This window comes from Penicillium hordei, assembly GCF_028827395.1.
Source record: "Penicillium hordei strain IBT 12815 chromosome Unknown utg000001l_segment0_segment0, whole genome shotgun sequence".
In the NCBI taxonomy this organism is placed as follows: Eukaryota; Fungi; Ascomycota; class Eurotiomycetes; order Eurotiales; family Aspergillaceae; genus Penicillium; species Penicillium hordei.
Window position 1 is genome coordinate 614,770 of NW_026623142.1, and position 21,103 is coordinate 635,872.

Consider the following 21,103-nt stretch of genomic DNA (forward strand, 5'->3'; position numbering starts at 1 on the left):
CCATATATTTGGGGGTTATGTTCTGTACATATTTTTTTTATGCCTCTAGGCTAGCCTTATATAATTCAAATGTCTATAAAAGCAAATTACACACGATTATAATCGGTCACACCGAGATATAATTTGAATTTTGTTGACTACATGTTTCAAGTCACAGTTTTATGTTTCAAAATATCACGATCATCTCCAGGTGGACCGCGTGGGGAAAGCTCACGTCCAAGGTTCCGAGTAACCCGCAAGGACATTCCACAATTTCCTTTCTTCTTTCATCCCTTCTTTTTTTTTCATCTTCTTTCTTTTAATTTCATCATAACCTTGGAAGCTCTTGCAAGTTTCAAGTGCGTGTCAACAAAGCACGCTTATCTCCCCTTATCGTTGAAATTTCTCCTCGCAAAGTTCCCACCTGGACGCCTCCTATCCTTATCCTGAGTGAATTCGCTTTATTCTTATCTCGCTGACACGGTGTGTTTTCCCTCTTTAAATCTGCATTACCACCCGAAGCTGACACCACCTAGACCAAATATTCGGTATCCATACGTCCCCGACCTATAAGAGAAATAGTTCGCTAGTCACATCCCTTTCACATCACAATGAGCGCAAGAACACGACGACAAAAGGCTTCCCTTGCCGCTGAGGAAAGCGAAGATTCGCCTAGCAATGGCTCCGTGTCGACACCTTCAAAGCGCGCCTCCTCCAAGAAGAGGGCCAGATCTGCGGCACGGGAAGAGAGCAAGGAGAGCAAGGAAAACATCTTCCTTTTCACTCCGAATCTTATCGGTAGGCTGCCCCGCTGATGTGGCTTTAAGCCTCAAGTTGCCATATAGTTAACACGTTCTTAGGATATTCCCGAGTCTTTTTGACTTTCGCCTCCTTATATTACATGCCCCTCCACCCCCGGACCTGCTCCTTTCTCTACACGGTGTCCTGTCTGCTGGACGGCCTGGACGGTTATGCAGCACGATACTTCAACCAATCCACCACCTTCGGTGCTGTGCTGGACATGGTGACCGACCGCTGCACCACCGCGTGTCTCCTAGTCTTCCTGAGCTCTGCCTGGCCCCGATGGGCCATCCTCTTCCAGGGTCTCATCAGTTTGGACATGGCCAGCCACTACATGCACATGTACGCTACTCTAAGCATGGGCGGATCTAGCCAGAGCCATAAGAAGGTTGATCCTAGCCGTAGCTGGATTATGTACCAGTACTACACCAGCAAGGTAAGACACCGTCGCAGCGAACTGATTGTACACGTCCACAAGCTTATCCGCAATATTTTATTAGGTCGTTCTGTTCATCTGCTGTACTGCCAATGAAGCCTTCTTCATCGGCCTTTACCTCCTGTCTTTCTCCTCGCCAACCCTATCCCCCTCGCTCCTGCAGCCCGTCTCTGATTCCCAGCTGTCCTCCGCCCAGCCCGGAAACCCCGCCCACCCCGAGCCGGCCAGCCTCTTTGCCAGTCCCTGGAGCGCCGGTGCTCTCGAGATGGCGCGTGCGAACAAGCTCGAGAGCACCTGGCCGTGGATCATCACCGGTATCTCGTTCCCCATCATGGCCTTCAAGCAGTTCGTCAACATTGTCCAGATGGTGAACGCCAGCAAATGGCTTGCTGAGGGCGATCTTGCTACCCGCCGAGCCAACCGCAAGAAGTAACGGACTGGAAATACGTCAAAGTTAAAACGGTAGCTAGTCGAATCTTCCGATTCCTTCCTACTTGTTATGCATGTCTTTGGAGCTACGGTCTGTGTTTTCAGGGATGTGCAAGTAGACAGCTCTAGGAGCTGTCCCTTCCTCCCTAGGGGAATGGTTGGACTGGTAGTTGGATCCTACTCACAAGCGTCTTGGACAGGAATGATGGCTTTTGGTGGCCAGGCATGGTCCGGATTCTGGGACCCTGTACAGTACAAGCGGGTTGTGTTTTTCTTTTTCTCCATTTTTTCTCTCTTGCCCTTCTCCCAGCTTTTCTTCCTTTCTATTTACCTTTTTCTTCCTTCTCGCTTTTCGGGCTCTGTGTCATCGGCCTGGCTCTTCTATCTTGTCTCCTTTTTCCTCTTTGCCTCTAACGGTCTTTGATCATTGTTAACACCGTCTTATACATCATTTAATGCACTGCCCTTGTACCTGACTCTAGCTATGACTGGATGAATGACCTGGTCAATTATAGCCGTGGAATCTTGCTTCCGATACTTGATATTGTTTGTTTCTTGTTGGCCTTTACCCATCAAGAAACTTTTCCCTTTGATTTCAGCTATTGCGCTTTGGCAAGTCCTTGTTTTAGGTCTAAGAATCTCCTCTCACATAGTGCATAGGCAAAGGGTTGCTTGCCATAATCTGCAGGCAGTAATGACAAGATTTGGATTCTTATACCCATTCCTAAATTAGTTTAATAGGCCGACATAACAACTTCCTTTATTTCATCCTAACGCGATAGCTTTATCTTTGGTATATGTATATCCCGATCGATCGCCTCGCGGCCACCTAGCAAATCATCCAAGAGCGTGTGGTAGGTAGCGATTAATTTTGCCTCTAGTCCGTCAGATATTTATATCAAACAAGTCTTTTTTCCATTATATATCCACAACAGATTCCCCCAGTTCTGACTCTAGGACTCTGTCAGTTCATCTAAACTATAACTATATTTTCAGGTCGTCAAATAATGCAATGGCTTCCTGGTTGCACGACGTCTCGCGCTGTATCTGTGATACCTGTCAAACTCGGCGAATCCTGATGCTGGTCAAGGACGAGCGATGAGATGAGTCTACACTCCTACTAGTTCATTCGCTAGAGTTGTCCGAGTCAAGGCAATATGCTGTTTTCTTTTTCTTTCTATCATCATTTAGGCTTCTTAGTTAAGGCCGGTAGATATATATCACGTTCTGGGACTACTCGTCAAATTTCGGCTTGGCTTGACTTTACCATATTCTAGATATATTACGGGTTCACTGAAGGTCTTGTGTGAAACAGCTCAATAATCGTTTTCTAAAAGTTTGAGACGTTCATTTTTGAAATATCCTATAAGATAGACTGGCTGTTTATGAATTGTTTCTTGTTCTTATTCCAGCATCGGTGACTACATATTGAAGTTATTATACGCTAGCCCTGTATATACTAGCGATATTTGGATGACTACATTAGTTATAACGAATGTCATACAAACAAGATGACGGGAATTCCAGATTTGTGCATTTCGAAAATCACGAGCTGACGATCTCTACCTCGGGTTCGTACTCGTATTAATGCCGCTATTGAGCGCTGATAAAGTTGGAAGCGAGGATAAAGCCCCTCAACAGGGGCTCTATACACAGTATTTTTAACTATATCCCCGGTTTATGCACATTAATCGGAGCCCGCGGGATTTTTTTGATGGTTGCCACAATACAGGTACTTATAAGCCTGCATCTCCCCACTGCGAACCCTTAGTAGTGCCATTTTCGGACCAATATATCGATTCCGATATCAATACTCAATATCCAATATGGGAGACAACGCCGAATACATAACCAGACACGTCGACACAGACCTCCGCTTTTGGAGACGCCGGGATGTCGACAACAATGTCCAAGTCAACTGTGCCAATGGTAAACTGGAGGATAATCTCAAGGAAATGGAACTGCTGGCCGAGATGCACAAGGTACATGTGCAGGATATCCGGGGACAGGAATCATCCTACACACTCGACAAGAACGGATTCGTATACCTGTCACACGAAATGCCCGAGCTTGATAAGGTCTCGGACGAAGAGCATGTTAAAGATGCGATCATCCGCAAGACCGAAGAGTTAGTTCGCAAAATGTCAGTACTGATCCCAGAATCAACCATGTTTGCCTCGAGAAGCTGAACAATGTCGCAGAACTGGTGCCACTAGGACAGTCACTTTTGCAAATCGAGTGCGATGCCTTGCAGAAGATAGATCCTTGCTCGATAGAAACCGCGCCCCGGCGCACAGCGTGCACTCAGATTTCACAACTAGGGGTGCACTCCATTACCTGAAAACGCTTGTTCCGGACAAGCAGGAGCGCAACCGTCTCCTCGCTAACCGAGTCCTGATTATCAATGTCTGGCGGCCATTGAAACCCATCCAAAGGGATCCCCTCGCGATTTGTGACTGGAGCTCCGTTAATATCCAAGACGAGGGTATCGCCACACGTCTAACGCTGCCAAATGGGTGGAATGAACTCGGGCAATATGCGTTTAGTCCAAGTCAGAGATGGTGTTATCTCAGCGGTCAACAACCCAACGAACCTCTCATTTTCACCCAATTCGATAGCTCCAAAGTGGATGAGGGAGGCTTCACAGTACCACACAGTGCGTTTGTTGACCCAGAATATAGTGATTCTGCTGCAAGGGAGAGTCTGGAAATTAAAATGTTTGCATTTGTTTAATGTGTGTTTGTTCTGTTTGCTCTGTTTATCACAGGGGAGACAAAGGAGGGAACATTGCAAGTTTCACCTGGGCAGGGTCTTCAAGGCTATATTTAGTGTCCTCACAGATCAGGCACTCCATTAATTAACATGGCAACCTTGGGAGCATTTCTTTCAGCTTCCCGAATTTAAAAAATAATAATACATAATACACTTAAATGACTCAGTTGTTTATTGCCTAGCTTGAAGGCATCTAAAAAAATTTCTCCATGTTGAACACGTTGCACACGTGGGTTTGTTCGATGCAAGGTGTAAAAATTGAAATATCCCTTGCTACCCAAATTGCCTAGACCGGAGACTAACGAAGGCTCCGGGGGTGCAGTTATAGGGTGATTTAGGGAGATTTAGGGATTCAGGGCAGTTTAGGGTAAAGTCGGAAAGGGAAAGGTCTTTGTTGCCTGATGCGATCGTCATTCGGTCCGCACGGCACTATTAAGGAAATCCGGCATCGGTCCTTTTCCAATCACCTCATGACACGGCAGTATGGAGTCTATGGAGTCTATGGAGTCTATGGAGTCGTCATTTGATGTTTCAATTTTTTTTTTGTTTCAATATTTGACAATTTTGGCAATTTCTTGACTTTATGGCTCATAATATCATACTGTCATAATATTCGTGAGGCTCATCCCTGAGGCGAATCACCTCATTTAAAAGCATAGAAAGTTTAATAATTACTCACTCTGGGGGTCCTCGAATGACGCGATGGGAAGGCAGTTGACTAAAAGAAAATCACGCCTTTTAAACCAATTGGAACTAGCGTAGGACCTTGAAGGACCTGGCGCCATTTTTTAAAGCCATAAGGTGATCAAAAAGGTGATCAAAGATCTTCTCTCGGGATGGTCCCACCGAGAAAGTGGGTCTTGGCCATTTTTCTCCTTTTAAGTGACTCACGTAGTTTACTCTATAAAGAGTCACTCCTGCTGCATATTGAGGAGGTTTTTTTTTCTTTCTCAGTACCTCATCTCGTCCTTTGGAGGTGATGGTCGCTCCCCTCTATATCAAAAGTTCTTTTTATTTTGAATCTCTCTACTTCTGAGAATGGGCCAGAGGCATAACAGACGCCGCACTCGTCGTTCAAGCAACCGCAACATACCTCCCACTGTTTTCGCTCAGCATCCGACCTTGCCCGTGGAAATCAAATCAACCCTTCGGACACCTCAGAACAGCTTTTGTGCGCTTGCGTCTGCCGACAACTCTCCTGACGCATGCATTTCACGTGGATCTCCGGTAGTCGCCCTCGCCCCATCATGGCACTATGGGTATACAGCCTGGCAGACCCGTAAACGCCCTTCGCGGCTGGAATCAGATGGGTTGGAAGAAGCACAGTTTCGTCTGTTCGGCGGAGAGCCGGGCGACGATGTGAGCCTCTGTTATCGAATGCTTGAGTACTTCGGTGGACTCGACTACATCGACTCGTGAGTACCAGTCTCGTTCCTGATTTACTTCAAAAATTACCAATCCTGACATCGCTCTCAGAACGAGTGGCCATGCCCTTGGAGATTGAATGTCTGAAGTTTCCATCTGGAGACTTAACTGGACGGATTGTTCCGCCAACTTTTTTTTTTTCCAGTCAACAAAAAAGACAAAACACCAAAAACGATTTTTTACGAATTTGCGACGTTTATGAACCCGCATTCGACAAATAAAACAAAAGAAAAACGCCATCGAAAATAAACCGACAACATGACGCCCTGCGTCTTCTGTCGCCCACTGCAAATGCGCCCACACCACACTGAAGTGGCAAGAACGCTAGATCACACGGATTATCCCGGGTCCCGACTTGCAGCAATGAAGATGCCTCTCGCGAGGTATTGGATTGGTCCCTCTTGACCCGGCCGTGTGGATTCTGGTCCACTGATTCTATCGCACACATGAGAAAATGAGTCATAGGCATTTTCTGGCTGATACTTCCTATCCTTTGTCTGGATTGGTTGAGTTTGCGTCCGACCTCGAGTTGTTGACGCTTGAACTCCTTTTCTGGGCAGACTGGGAATGTCTTGGTTATCTTTGTTATGAGGGGAGAATTGTGTGCGACGGATCTGTTCTGTCAATACTCCTAAACTGAAAGGAAATGGTATTAAGGCTGCAGCATGTGGTTTCGATTGGATATTCGACCATGGCTGTAACTCTTCCTAGAGAGTATTTAATTAGTATATATGCAGCCTTGAGCTCATTCGCACCAAAAATTATGAACACATTTTGACCTCCGAAAAAAAAAAATCATGAATCATAAGACATGCCAACAATGCACAGTATAGTTACAAAAGATGTAGTATGTAAGCAGACATCAGATGTTTGGGGACCTCAGATTCTCGTCCTTTCACCGCCTGCAGCCTCAAAAGAAACTGCCACGTATTGTGTACTATTTACGGCAGGCGGTGAGTGGACCCTGCTTGAGGACACGGTCATCACCAGATCAGGAAGTGCGATATTAACTCCCCCTACATCACTCCTTTGTTTCTTGTGAGTCAGGCTTTTGGGCTCTAAATAGGCTCTTGTCTCATTTGAACAATCCCAACGCGTTCTCTTCACCGTCCAAAGTGGCTTCTGTCAACAGCCCTGTGCAACACGATCTTTAAATTCCGCGGCCAGCGGCCACCGCTGTCTGTATCCTGAACCCGCCGCAGGATGTCGTCAGACTACACCTATGATGAGCAGGTAAGGATGGGACTTGATCCAATAATGATACAGTAGCGCTGACGTTGGCTTCTAGGGCCAATTCTTCCCCTTCTTCATCCTCACTTTGACCGGCCTGGTCACTCTCCCTCTCACCTATAACCTCCTACGACCTAGCAAAGGTGAGCTTTGGCAAGACTATACCAGCTGTAACCCATAGGCCCTAACCGCTTTATGTGATCTACAGAACTTGAGAACACCGCTCCCCGCATCAAATCCGATTTCAAACCTAAACATGCGGACCTCATCGACGCACAGAAGCGCAAGCGCCTGCGCAAAGAGCGCCGAGTCAAGCGTATCGTCACGGTCATCCTTGGATATGCCGTAATGGCATGGATGGTCTACTTGATTGTCGTCACCGCCCGGACAGTGGTGAAGGCATACGACCCTTATGATATTTTGGGTATCTCGAGAGTGAGTTATCCAGCTCGGCGCGTGCTCGCCCAATACACCTAGATGGTTTTGATTAACTAAATTTCTCGGAAAATAGAGCGCAGATGAGAAGGCTATCTCTAGACATTACAAGCGCATGTCTTTGATCTACCACCCCGATAAAATTCGCCCCGACCCCGCCAAGAACGAGACTATCGAGATGCTCAACGAGCGCTTTGTGGAGCTCACCAAGGCTTATAAAGCTCTCACTGACGAGGAGGTGCGAAACAACTACCTCCAATTTGGTCACCCCGACGGCAAGCAGAGCTTTAGCATCGGCATTGCCCTTCCCAAGTTCATTGTTATGGATGGCAATGGCAAATACGTTCTGATGGTCTATGGTGCCCTTTTGGGCGTCCTTCTACCTTACATTGTCGGCAAGTGGTGGTATGGATCTCAGCGCTACACAAAGGAGCGGGTTCTTGTTGCCAGCGCTGGAAATATTTTCCGTGAGTACAAGGATGACATTACCGAAGGTGGAATTATCAGCGCGTTGTCCTCCGGCGAGGAATTCAATGATATGCTCAAGGGTGCTCGGGCCGAGTCTGGCTTGGCCAAGCTCGAGAAGCGGGTGCTGGCAGATGATAACTCGTTCCTTACGGCCAAGGACCGTGAGGCGCTGAAGCAGTTGGATAGCTCCTCTCGTCGGAAGGCTTTGGCTTTGTTATGGGCCTATCTTGGCCGAGTTGATCTTGGTGATGCCTCTTTGGATGCTGGTAAGAAAAATTTCCCAACGATGTTCTGAAACATACCACTGACTTGAGCCACTGCAGAAAAATATGAAGCGGCTCCTGTTGCCCTTGCTCTCACTGAAGCTTTCACTGCTATTTCACTCGCATTTGGTAACCTTGGGCCGATCGTCGGTGGTTTCAAAACGTCTCAGAACCTCATTCAGGCTGTGTCCCCGGGCTCATCACCATTGCTGCAACTTCCCAACTTCACCGATGCTATTGTCAAGTCTATAGAGGGCGAAGATTCTAAGGAGCACCTCACCGTTCAGAGATATATGGAACTGCCAGAGGCTCAACGACGCAGCCTTACTGTCGGTGCTGGTCTTCTCTCTGACAAGCAATACACCGATGCCATCTCAGTTGCCAAGCAACTCCCCATGCTCCAACCCGAGCGGATCTTCTTCAAGGTTATGGGAGAAAAAGTGATCACCCCCAGCAGTCTGGTACAGCTGGTAGTCAAAGCCCGCTTCATCCCGCCAGGCAGCACATCTGTGCCGCCAGTGAACCCGCTCGACCTGGAAGATATTGACCCCGACGAGGACGACCTGGAAGCCCTGATGGGTCGCAAGCCAGCCAAGAACCGCGCCGCGAAGATGGAGGACGGCAAGAAGGTTGAGGCGAAGATTGAAACCATCCAGCCACCTCTGGCTCACGCACCGTACTTAGCGCGCGATCACTCCCCGCGCTGGAACATCTTCCTCGCAGACGGCAGACAGGGCAAGATGGCCGTGCCGCCGTTTACCTTCACGACATTCGACAAGCCGATCTTCGACGAGGCCGGCAAGCCCACCTTCAACGTCCAGACTCTCAAAATGCAGTTCCAGGCTCCCCCGCAGGTCGGCGACTTCACCTTCATCCTCCACATGATTTGTGACAGCTACCTGGGACTTGACAACACGGCTCAAATTACCCTGCACATTGACGACCCTGCCAAGGCAGCCGCCGTGGAAGAGGAAGACGACATCAGCGAGCCTGACGAGGGTAAGTCTTTCTCAGCTCCTACCCACTAAACTCTTTATTTCTTTTACTAACTCACTTTCTTAGACTCAATCGCCGGCCAAATGCAGGCGATCAAGACAGGTCAAGCACCCAAGAAGAAGTCTAAGGATTCCGACGACTCCAGCGAGAGTGATACCGACGGCGACGCAGCCGATACCAGCGACACCGACACAGAGACGGAAGATGAGGATTGATTCCCCTTTTTCATGCATTGATTGATCGATTGTACTCGCAGCTTGTGTGATGTGTATGTGTGACACTAGCCTTTGATCTGAACCCTGGACCTTAGCCTCGCCCTTGCCATGTCATGGGCTTAGGCCTACTGTTGTCACTGAGGCGTTCTGGGAAATTTTTTTTTTTTGTCAAATTCTCTTATTCATCGGTAGCCACGGAGTGACTTGGGTATGGCGATGTGATTCAACTTCGCTGTCTACGAACTCGTTACTCTTCTGGGCAATGAGCTAGTGTAAGTCTAGGTCCTCCCGATTATATCGCGGTACAGTGATTAATCGACTGGATTACTCTAAGTCTGGTTTAAAATAGAGTCTGGATTGAATAAATGTATTACTCTTCTTTAGCCAATCCTCTCACCCTACCTCGAAGAACAGTCGGCCCTAGAGTGTATCAATCCAAATCCCCCATCTTTTTAGGCTACGCACCCCCGTATATTATTATTCGTTTATTTATTACAAGACTAACCTCATGCTTGTTTCTATTCTTAGTAAAAAAGTCCCCGCAACAGAGCTTGGTAGATGAACCATGTACATGTTTGGTGGGTGAGAAAGCAACCCCGGGGGGAGCGCAGTCGCTAAGCCCAAATTGCCCACAATCCATTCCAAATACCTCCCCCAGATATCCCCAATCCCCATGAAATGATGTTCCAATTTTTGCCAGTAAGTGTGTTCCGATGATGTGTGCGTGTTAAGACGGTGTGGTGGTTTGTTCCCTGGCCCCGTTTGATGTCGGGCCAGGGAAAGCATTCGTTATTGTTGCCCCGGGATCTCTTCCAACGAAGTTAACTGCGGATACTTTCGGCCTCTGCGACGGAAGAAGACTCGTTTAGCCCATTTCCAGGCTTCGACGCCGATGAAGAACAAGACAGCCTCGACCGCCACTATGCCCCATTCCCAGGTGATAGGCTTATGTTTGAAGACGACGTCGTTCAAAACGGGGATGTAGAGGATGGGGAACATAGTGATCCATCCGGCCATGATGGACCAGAAAAGGAACTTGTTCCGCCAGACGTCGTACATCCACTGGGTAAAGTATTTCTTGGATTTCGGTTGCATGCGGAAGAATGACCGGCGCAAGTTGACCATTTCCCAAGCCAGGAACAGCGCAAACCAGGTCAAGCATACGAATGTCGTGGCACGGGCTCGGAAGACTAATTCGCAGTCTTTGATCTCTTCTGACCACTCCTTGTTGCAGCCACGCGCTAGGTTACCATCACCGAATCCCCACATACGGACAGAAAATGCCGCTAGGCAGAGTGCTGCGGTCCAGATACCATACACCAGGATGTCGATAATCACCTCCCAGGTGAATATGCCTTGCTTACTCTGAGGAGGACGGTTCATGATATCAGGGGCAGCCACCTCCATTCCAAGGCCCATGTCGGGCATACCCGATGTAATCATAATGATCCAGAGAATTTCGACCGGTGACAGAGGGAAGACGGATTGATTGTCAGCGTCTTTGAAAGCTAATCCGATAAGTAAGGTGCAGGCCTGGGCGATGTTCTCCGACAGTAGATGAAGCACGAATTTTTGAATGTTATCAAAGATGCGACGACCTTCTTCGACGGCATTGAGAATCGATGCGAAGTTATCATCCGTGAGAATGATATCAGATGCATCTTTAGCCACATCTGAACCTGCCTGTCCCATAGCGATACCAACATCGGCATGCTTAAGCGATGGAGAATCATTCACTCCGTCTCCGGTCATAGCTGCAAAGCGGCCACGGCGATGAAGGGCATCAATCATGCGCACCTTAGTCTGCGGGGCACAGCGTGCAATGACTAAAGGCAGCGTCGGAAGCAAATCTACCTCTTCATTAGTGAGTTTATCGAACTGACTAGCAGTCATAACCATGGCGTCCGCGACATCAGCTGCCACTGCGTCGAAATTAGTAGGAAGGATTCCGACTTGCTGAGCAATCGCTTTGGCAGTGCCAGGGTGATCGCCAGTAACCATGTGGACAACGATACCAGCTCGGTAGCAGGCCTGGATTGAGCCCGCCGTCTCGGGGCGTGGAGGATCATACAAGCCGATCAGTCCTAGGAAGCACAGATCATTCTCTACATCTTCACGATTCAGGTCGGCATCTTCGAGCAGTTGTGCCGGGGCAGTGTACGGTCGATGGGCCAGAGCCAGGACCCGAAGTCCTAGTTTGGCGAGTTCCTCCATGTTCTGTATGATCTTTTCGCGGTGGTCGTTGGTAATTGGCACGGGGGTAGATGAATCTTGGTCCCAGATAACAGAGGTGCATGAGTCTACGATGCGCTCGACCGCACCCTTGGTGAATACCATCGTCCGGGTCTCTTGTGGAGTGATTTTGCTGAAAATAACAGACATTTTCTTAACGGTTGAGTCGAATGGAAATTCAGCTTGTTGGTGCCATACTGTACCCTGACCCTTCTTGATCCAGCGGTCTCTGTTCCAGTTGAACCTCGATGCAAAGACATGAATGGCAATTTCTGTGGGTTCACCTCTCGCGTTCCATTCGCCCTCTTCGGACTTGTACACGTGGGAGAGATTAGCCATCGAGGCGACGTCCAAGAAGTCTTCCAGCTGGCGGTTTCCCGAGACCAGGCCTTCTGCGTTCTCCATAGCGGTACCTTCCTTCTCATGATCTAATTGCGAAGGAGGCACAGGGGTAAAAGTGACATCTCCAACGGTAGGATTGAAAGGCTCGTTGGATGGGCCGACAGAATACGTCCCCCGAGATGGAATCCATGCCTTTTGGACAACCATCTTGCCCTGGGTCAATGTACCAGTCTTATCGGAACAAACGTCTGTGACAGCACCAAGCGCCTCCAGCGAGTCTAATTTGCGAACAATTACATTCCGCTCGACCATGCGTTTGGTGCCCACTGCCATGGTGATAGTAAGCACGACCACTAGGCACGCCGGAATCATACTGATACCGGTTGCAACAGCATACATAATGACTTCGGTGCTGCTGCTAAATTTGTTTGCAGCCATGCAAATGATGGCAAACACAACGGCAATTCCAAACAGTAAACAGGCCAGCTTTGACAGTTTCCTCTGCAAGGGCGTTCCGATATTGACACCGAGGAATCGACCCACGGCATCTGCCCAGGTGAGACTCCAGGCCTGGACGTACCAACGCTTCTTGGTCTCACCGTTGGGACCACGCTTGACTTGACGACGCTTACTGCCACTGGCCCGTAATGCAAGGGCAATAGATCCGATTTCGGTGAACATACCTGTACTGACAGCCACACCACGCCCACGACCACGAGTGACGGTACTAGAACTATAGGCAATATTAAGGCGGTCTCCAGGGCCAGTATCCTCTTTGAATGTTGAGTCACATTCCTTCTGGACGGGAAGAGACTCGCCAGTCAGGAGGGCTTCGTCAGTCTCGAAGTTGACTGCTTCGACCAGGCTGATAATGTGTCAGTAAATCGGCTAACACCTGGAAAAATTCCCCCAATACCTTCGAAATCACAGGTGTACTGTGGCAGAAAACTCACCGAATATCCGCTGGAACGGTATCCCCCGTCCTAAGCTCGACCATGTCACCAGGCACGATCTCCGACGACGGCACCGAGAATGTCTGCCCACCTCTCGAGACAGTTCCCGTCGGGGATGACAGCGAATGCAATGACTCCATGGTTTTTTCGGCGGCGTACTCCTGAAAGAATCCAACAATGATATTCAAGACAATAACAGCGCAGATTACTCCGCCCTCAATCCACGACTGAATTCCAAAGCTGACCGCCATAGCCAGGATCAACACCTACGAGACCAACAAATTGTATTAGACTCAGAGAACGTTTAACCAGTTCCGCGATAGCAGCACAAGGAACAGTACGCTCTTACTAGCATCATTGCGTTGGCCACCTGGCGCACGAGAATCTTGACCAACGACACGCCTTCTCCTTCATCCAGTTTGTTGGGACCATATTGTTGCAGACGACGACTCGCTTCTTCGGGTGCCAGACCCTCGTCCAGCCCAGTGCCGAGTTGATTGATCACGGCTTCATAAGGTAGCGTGTGAGCCGGCTGGCTTAGTGGACTACCACCCGAACGGAAGTCGGGTGGGACGTCGTGCTTCTCATCTGGCATTGGAGTTTGTTCTCGGGTGAGTAGATATCCTGTGGTGATAACTACCGAGCTGTTTGCCCGTCTGACTCTTTTTTTGGGCAATCACTGTCTGGATAGTTGAACAAAACAAAGCTCTGTGTGCGGGGAGGAGTGTAGTTCTTCAGATCTTAAGCGAGAGCTCAGACTCTCGTATGAAAAACACAGTGTGGAGATGCCCCAGAGTCTTGGCCGATGACTTCCAAGATTTCATCCCTGGGTGGCCAAGCACGTTGGCCGATTCATTGGAAGAGATATGATGGGCTATGACGCCAAGACATTGTGCCGGTTACATCGTGTTAATTGCCACCGGACTCTGATTGGGGCTCATCCAATAATGGGGCATATTGAGACCAAGAATTACTACATATAGTAGCTGCAAGCGCGGAATTGCCAAGATTCGGGGTGTTGTAGAATATTCCTCGCTTTGGTCAAACTTCCAAGGTCTTGCTCCATTAGTGCCCGGTGAGTTTACCTCTTTAAGGGAGCAAGAATCTGAGTGTTTCCTTGCTCTTATTGTTTCCTCGATAAAACAAACGATTAGTCGGTAGTAAAGTACACTCCCATAGAAATGGCGAATCTCCGCCGGCAGGAGCAACCCTTGGCGCCAAGGGTTTGGCGCCAAACCCTTGGCACGCGGAAGAAACCGGGGGGCGGGAATCATTCAACAAGAATAGTTGGGCGGTATGAACAGTTTATGTATATCCTTATCGAGGACTCTAATATCCCAGAGACAGATTCCCAGACACAGGACACTAGGGGTCCACGAACACAGCTAAGCTGCACAATGTTCTCTGTTTGATGTATCGGTTCCTATTCCTCCTCGAGTTGTCATTTCTTTGCAATCTGTGTGCGTGCGTACTTTGTATCCCTCTATGTTTTGTAGACAAGAGAATAATCGACGAGAGTTACAAAATCACAATCTTGGAAAAATATAAATTTCCGCCAGAAATGTCAGGGAGATAGCATGATACAGTATTCAACTTGGTATGTGTTCTATATGCAATGTCATGTGTTATTCCCTGTCCTATATCACACCCATATCTCCAACTCCTAGATGTATACATCAGTACATAATTACCATCTACATCATAGTACACCTACGGAGATCTTAGTACATCTACCGAAGTATATACGCCAGGGTACACAACCTCAGCAACCACAGAAGCGCATGTCAAGTCCCACATACAACCTTCCCCCACACACCCCTAGTCACCAGTCTTTAACCCGAACAGGAAATATGACACACGCACTTGCTGTGATCTACGATCCGATCCGATCTGATCTGGTCTGATCTGCGCGCCCCGAACCCTTTTTAGACCTTTGCTGCGGCGGTTGGCTTTTTTCTCTGGGTTGATGCTGGATGCATCTGTGTCAGGTCGTACATGTATTGTATTACTCTATGACTTGGTGTGAGATCTAGATCTGGTGTGAGGCAGACTTCGTGTTTTCTTGTGTTATATGGGTTAGTTGTAGGTCAGCTGGGATGGGATGTATCGTGTACATAGTACTTCGCATTTCCTTGGGCCTCGTTGTGGTTATTATCTTTGAGATTGTTGGAATATGACCATGACTGGGAAGTATGACTGACCTTTCAAGCTAGGAAATGTCCATCGTAGGATCTATCTGTTGCTGGTAATATAATACCATGCTAAATCTATATCTCATTGTAAGTAACCACACCAGTTTTTATACAAAAATAGGGTCTACCCAAACCTAAAGTTGTAAAAAAATGAACGTATAAGAACTAGTACCTAAATTGATAGGGCGATACTCTCTCAAACTAGATACCTGAATCGAAAAGAAATCCAAATCCAAGATCAATAATGACGATCCAAAGAAAGACCTGGGTGAGTCCGAGAAGTAAAAACCAAAAGGAAAGTGACTGATCAAGAAAGATTAGGGCTCAATGTGCCAGACATCTTCCAATCTTATAAACCTGCGTACGGCGGAGGAGTCCAAACTCAGATGTGGGGGGTATAGAAAGAGGTTCCACAAAGAAAAAGAAAAAGAAAAAGTAAAAGAAAAAGTAAAAGAGGGCTGGAGTGACTCGGATGAGAAAAGAGAAAACGAAATGGCAAGAAAAAATATAGATAAGAAGTGAAATAAAAGAAGCTGCTCAGCAGCTTATGCCAAAATCCCAACCCGAAAAAAAGGGCCCTGTATCTCCAGAAGACGAGAGAAGACGTCCATCATATCATACCAAGTCAGATTTATCCCGAAGGGAAATCCCAGCCTGGTGTAAACCCAGGATAAAACGCCGAGTCATGTGCCTGGAAATGGAAATCACCCATCATCCCCGCAGACAGATTCTCATCAAGATGATGAGAAACATGAGACTCAGCCATGAGACCAGGCGGTAATCTTGCCAGCACGGGCTTAACACCCTGCTGGGTAGTGCCTGAATCACAGCATCCATCCAGGACATACGGGAACGGCGGCTCGTGGTGGGCATGTTGAGGATGATGCGGTAGCCCCGAAGATGCGGAGGGGAGGTCAACATGGGGCGCGATATCAGTGCTCATGTCTGGCGCACTCATAGACGACCGTTGCTGCAGTGCCATTAGGTCGTGGTACCCTGCGTCTGGGTAGCTGTAGCTAGTCTGTTGGACGGGCTGGAGATCCCATTGCCAGCTTGTGGCGGCAGTGCGGCTGGGCACAGATATGGGCGTTGGGATTGGGCATGGTGGGCGAGAAATGGATGGCGAGGGCTCTGGCGGCGTTGTTGGCTCTGGCGAGGGCTCTGCTGTGACGCTGCATTCAGTGGAAGTTGACAGCAGTCGTAGGTAGCGCAAGTCCTCTGAGTCTTCGTCTGGCTCGTCGGCGTTTTCTTCGGCTTGTTGGATTAGCCCCAGCCGGTCGAGGATTGCGTGTGTTAGGGGGTGTCCGTCTGGGGCTTCGGCGAGGGGGTCGCCTGGGAAGCCTTCGTTGTTGATGCAGAATTTGTAGAGTTTCTGGAGGGCTTTTACAACGAGGGAATGGTGGGATTCGAGCATCTCGACAAATCTGTGTGGTTTGTCTATGAGCTTTTGAGGATACGAGTGGCTTGAGATTCTATGCATGCCCTTACCCTCGAGAGTATACTTTGGTCTGTGTGGCCTTTCTTTCACGGAATAGACAAGGGTGGTTGTACACCGAGCAACGGTTGCAAGGTTGTTTCCCATCACACTAAGGTGGGTTAGTCAAATCGCAATCTCCATGCTATATCAGTTGACATACCTTGGTCTTCTTCACGCGACAGCGATCACAGGCTTTCAAAACATGCTTACGCTTGACCCGGAAGACGCGCTGATCGCGCTTGTCCTCGCCAGCCCGGGCCCGATGCTCTAGTTCCGACAACGAAGCCACAGCCGCAAAGTCGTCAATGCTATGCGGGAAGCCCTTGGGGCGAAGCTTTGGCTGCCACGACATGGTGGATGGTATCATATTGGAAACCCCACCAGCAACCAAGCAAGGGAGGTAGATATTGTAATGCAAGAGTAGGAAGGGTGGAGGAAAAAAAGGGAAGAGAGATAGCAAGATTTCAAGAGGAGGGAGGAAGGGAGGGAGAGAGCTTCGACCAGCAAAGTAAAAAAGAAAAACAGAAGAAAAAGAAAAGAATCGAGCAGGTGGGGTGGATGATAATGAAACGGACTTTCAGCTGCCAGGGCCAAACGTTGATATCATGATTATCAAAGGTGCAGAGAAGTTGTCCCCCGCATCAGCAGAGAAGCCCTTGGCTATAATGACGTGGAAAGACTGTTAGACTGCTCAAAGCGCTCGAGGGTGACGAGGGTGACGAGGGTGACGAGGGTGACGAGGGTGACGAGGGTGACGAGGGTGACATGTGGTTTATCCCAGTGAGGAATGTAGGCCATGTAGGCCATGTAGGCACTTAGGCGACAGTTTAGGTACCTAGAGATTCAGTACAATGACACGGTCCGAGCCGTAAGCCCGTGAATTCGGCAGATCACCCTAGTAATTGGGCAGAAAAAGACAGAGAGGATCAAGCCCGAAGGTAACGCTCTTGTCACACGATTTCCCCCTCGAATGCTGACAATGCACGTCAGAGAGAACCCCCCACCACACGTGCCTGGAGATTGCGACAGGCCATCAAGATTTGTGATGAGATGATATCCAATCACTTCCCTGGTCAATCTGCACCTATGAAGGGGTCAATGCGAGATAAAAATAAAACAAGTCCAAAACGTAGTCGGTGAAAAGAAAGACATAGGCATCCTTGTTAGCTGCACCGAAACGTGGTACAACATGATATGCCAGAATATGTAGATAATTCAACTGTCAGGTGGGCTCTCTCTCAGCCTCTGAAAAGAGAAAGAGAAAGAGTTTAAAGAAGTTGAAAAGAGGCTGAAAGCCAGAGACAATAGGATGTACTTTTTGATAGAAAGCGGGGTTGATATTACCCTTTCCTATTAGGGCTTCTTCTCCCCTTTCTACCTTTCTACCTAGTTGACTCTCGATTCTTTTTTTTTTCTTTTCTTTCGTACAATTTTACCCTGGTACTGCCTGCATTCTCGCACAGAATCAGACCCAGTGTGCAATGATCAAATCCCAAAGAAGCAGCCCTAATGCGAACAGTTGTCTAGGCTAGATCTTTGCATTGATCAACTTCCCTTTTGTACTGTGTGGCAGTGTAAGTACGTATGAGGTGTGTATACTAAGTATACATACCAGGCGGCACAGTTCTCAGCTCGAGCTGTAGTACCATACAATGTGTTACTGATCTACGGAGTACATTTGCCTGTACTTCTTCCTTTCCCCCATCCCTTACGATATCTATCGTCTGAACAGAACATCAATCCTGAATCCCGGGTTTGCCACCGAGCTGTCTAGACCGTGAGATGCAATGGAATCCGTGGACCTGTTTGGGAACCTGCGCAATGCGTCGAGTTTGGCTTGTCGAGTACGCCGTACATGAACCATTTCAGTCTCTCAGCTGCGACAAGACATGGAACAGGGAACAAGGGACAAGGACAGAGACACTGACAGTGTGATTCTTTCTCCCCGATTCCACAGAAATAAGGTATGAACAGTTCCATGTAAATATTGGCCACGGAGTGTGTGTGTGTACAAGGATGGAATGGACTATGGACTATGGACTATTGATTGCTGTATGCATGTTTTCAAAAGCAAAAAGGCAGAGATACAAATCTTGCCCTATGGAAGGGATTGGTATGAGCACCTGCATTAAACATGCAGTCCACCAGTTCACCGACAGATTCCAATTTTCAAGTGCCTAGAGACCACGAGGCCATAAGATTTCTCTGCCCTGGTCTTGGTAAATGCAAAAAAAGGGGAGTGGAAAAAGGAAACTAAGGGTAAAAGCAGGGGGAAATGCAATATGCAATATCAGAGCGATCTACTCCGTCTAGGAAGGAGATCTAAAAGCCCTCATTTTCTCTTTTTTTTTGGGAGACAGTTGCCGTCAGGAATTCGAAGCCTGAACATCCTCGGATGTCAGATTTGTCAACCCAATGTGATCAACCATCAATCCTAAATCGCTCGGAACAAAATAAGAGGAGAAAGGGGGGAAAAAAGAGAAGAAAAACGAAAGTGATGCGGGAAATCACCAAATTAGCCCTGAGGGCCAATAAGCACCAACACAGCCCTGGAGTGGACCAGTCAGAACGGTCACCGACAGATCAGCAGATAAAAAAGCAACGGAAGAATCAGGACTCTCTCACCCGAAAACAGGACATTGTTTGTTTTCGACGGGAGCCTAATTTCTCTCCTCTCACACCCCCGGTCCATCGGGGAGCAATATGCTCGCTTCACCCTTGACAAGCAAATCAAAGCTCTCCTCGCTGGTCGTCGACCTAGACGGACTAGACGAGTGATCTGGCGGTAATGGGTACAGGCTCTTCTCCATATCCAACTCATCAAAGGAGTGTTGCTGAACCTGAGCCTGAGGCTGAACCTGCCATCGGCGATCCCCTACCCATTCGACACCATCCCCAACGCCACTCATATCCACCCTGCGACGTTCGTGCTCGCGCTCCAGGAGGGGTAGTCTCTCGCCCTCGGGTGCTTTGCTTCCCTGTCCGAGCTCCAGGGGCAGGTGGCGCCGATGCCATTCGCCCACGAACATCCCGTCCGCGTCGACCTCTGAGCGCACTTTCATCCACGACTCCATGTCTGACCCGTATGCGGTGCCTAGCTCATGCGAGTTTAATGTATGGAAGTTCTTCGCCCAGTGCGGCTTCGCGCCCATCTCCCGCATCAGCCATTCAAAGGCCTCGTAGTAGCGGTCTTTGCACGGTGGGTCGCGGAGGTATGGACGATAAAGCGTTGCGTTGAGGTAGAGTGTTGGGCCGTCGCGACTCGTCGGGTCGAGGAATGGGCGGGGCTTGGTGTTCAACGTGGTATCAGAGACTCGCACTTCAACCGGACAGTGCACGTATAGTCCCTTGGATGAGAAGGGAATGCGCGCGGTCTCCGTGTCGCCGTGCAGCCAGGCCGAAAGCCGACCGATGGCCTCGGGGCCTTTTTCCAGCGGGAGAGCCCATTCATTAACAAACTGTGAATACAGGCAGTTCATCAACAATCCTGAGCGCGCGGGCTCAACGGCCTCGGTGATGGTCGACCCAGTCCGGAAGCCATACTGCATTCCAAAGACGAACCACTCGACCCACGGGAGGATACGCGGGATATACGTGGACAAGGCTAGGAGATTATGGTAGATATGGTAGCCTAGTGCGTCGCCGTAGAAGCTTTTCGGGGGAGCGCGCAGCGGGAGGTCGGTTTTATCAGCACGCCAGACAATAGCGCCTTTCTCATAAGGCAGCCACCAAACGCGCACGAACTCATGCGCTGTCCATAGACCCGTCGACCATTCGTCCAGCACGCGAGGTAGCGAATACCGCTCTTGGCGCCAGGCGATATTGAACGTGGGCGTCGCCTTGAAGGTGACCTCGACGACGATTCCGAGCGCTCCGAGTGACACCAGCCCCGCGCGGAACAGGTCTGGGTTGTTTGTCGGACTGCAGTGGACCAGCTGGCCATTGGCGAGTACCAGGCCAAGTGAGTCGATGCATTCCGATACCAGGCCGTGGCGTAGAGAGCTGCCGTGGGTGCCGGTGGCGATGACGCCTGCTATGGACTGGCTGTCAATGCTGCCAAGGTTCTCGAGTGTCAGGCCATGTTCCTCCAGTTGTGCACCCAGCTGGCTCAATCGAATGCCTGCTTCGACGGTTACCGAGCCGGTTGACGGGTCAACGTGGAGGATGCGATTGAAGTCGTCGAGGTTTACGAGCCAGGACGAGGTGCAGGTTAAGTCGGAGGGCGAGTGACCGCTGCCAACTGTTACGATGCGGCGACGACAGCGACGAGCGAGAGTCACTACCTGTTGAATCTCTGGAATGGTTTGTGGGCGAATGTACAACTCCGGGCGCGAGAAGAATGTCTTGGCCCATGTGTGATGCAGATGATCGGTCGATGAGCGGAACGGTACCGCGGGGTCGAGCTTGGAGAGCTCGCGGAGGATGGAGGGGTCCATGACTCAAATATTCACATTGCCA

The 21,103-nt window shown here is 49.1% G+C and overlaps 8 protein-coding genes across 8 annotated transcripts; 4 read left to right on the plus strand and 4 right to left on the minus strand.

Annotated features, from left to right (window-relative positions):
• Window positions 1-590: 590 nt before the first annotated feature.
• Window positions 591-1,649, plus strand: N7537_000221 (CDP-diacylglycerol--inositol 3-phosphatidyltransferase; the record flags this gene model as incomplete). Its single annotated transcript, XM_056891279.1, has 3 exons — window positions 591-777; window positions 840-1,216; window positions 1,281-1,649. 3 exons carry the CDS (start codon window positions 591-593, stop codon window positions 1,647-1,649), a joined length of 933 nt encoding a protein of 310 aa, XP_056756274.1.
• A 1,822-nt stretch (window positions 1,650-3,471) lies between these two features.
• N7537_000222 (uncharacterized protein) lies at window positions 3,472-4,378 on the plus strand (the record flags this gene model as incomplete). Its single annotated transcript, XM_056891280.1, has 2 exons — window positions 3,472-3,788; window positions 3,847-4,378. 2 exons carry the CDS (start codon window positions 3,472-3,474, stop codon window positions 4,376-4,378), a joined length of 849 nt encoding a protein of 282 aa, XP_056756275.1.
• Window positions 4,379-5,455: 1,077 nt separating this feature from the next.
• On the plus strand, window positions 5,456-5,921 carry N7537_000223 (uncharacterized protein; the record flags this gene model as incomplete). The annotated part of the gene is made up of 2 exons (XM_056891281.1): window positions 5,456-5,832; window positions 5,894-5,921. The coding sequence occupies 2 exons, from the start codon at window positions 5,456-5,458 to the stop codon at window positions 5,919-5,921; spliced, it is 405 nt and encodes a 134-aa protein (XP_056756276.1).
• A 1,124-nt stretch (window positions 5,922-7,045) lies between these two features.
• Window positions 7,046-9,449, plus strand: N7537_000224 (J domain-containing protein; the record flags this gene model as incomplete). Its single annotated transcript, XM_056891282.1, has 6 exons — window positions 7,046-7,075; window positions 7,131-7,215; window positions 7,281-7,507; window positions 7,584-8,241; window positions 8,299-9,237; window positions 9,301-9,449. The coding sequence occupies 6 exons, from the start codon at window positions 7,046-7,048 to the stop codon at window positions 9,447-9,449; spliced, it is 2,088 nt and encodes a 695-aa protein (XP_056756277.1).
• Window positions 9,450-10,238: 789 nt separating this feature from the next.
• On the minus strand, window positions 10,239-13,571 carry N7537_000225 (cation-translocating P-type ATPase; the record flags this gene model as incomplete). Its single annotated transcript, XM_056891283.1, has 3 exons — window positions 10,239-12,888; window positions 12,977-13,242; window positions 13,326-13,571. 3 exons carry the CDS (start codon window positions 13,569-13,571, stop codon window positions 10,239-10,241), a joined length of 3,162 nt encoding a protein of 1,053 aa, XP_056756278.1.
• A 2,228-nt stretch (window positions 13,572-15,799) lies between these two features.
• On the minus strand, window positions 15,800-17,012 carry N7537_000226 (Zn(II)2Cys6 transcription factor domain-containing protein; the record flags this gene model as incomplete). The annotated part of the gene is made up of 3 exons (XM_056891284.1): window positions 15,800-16,592; window positions 16,657-16,754; window positions 16,806-17,012. 3 exons carry the CDS (start codon window positions 17,010-17,012, stop codon window positions 15,800-15,802), a joined length of 1,098 nt encoding a protein of 365 aa, XP_056756279.1.
• Window positions 17,013-17,222: 210 nt separating this feature from the next.
• N7537_000227 (uncharacterized protein) lies at window positions 17,223-17,452 on the minus strand (the record flags this gene model as incomplete). The annotated part of the gene is made up of 2 exons (XM_056891285.1): window positions 17,223-17,305; window positions 17,326-17,452. 2 exons carry the CDS (start codon window positions 17,450-17,452, stop codon window positions 17,223-17,225), a joined length of 210 nt encoding a protein of 69 aa, XP_056756280.1.
• Window positions 17,453-19,320: 1,868 nt separating this feature from the next.
• Window positions 19,321-21,081, minus strand: N7537_000228 (D-arabinono-1,4-lactone oxidase; the record flags this gene model as incomplete). Its single annotated transcript, XM_056891286.1, has 1 exon — window positions 19,321-21,081. One exon carries the CDS (start codon window positions 21,079-21,081, stop codon window positions 19,321-19,323), a length of 1,761 nt encoding a protein of 586 aa, XP_056756281.1.
• Between the last annotated feature and the right edge of the window lie 22 nt (window positions 21,082-21,103).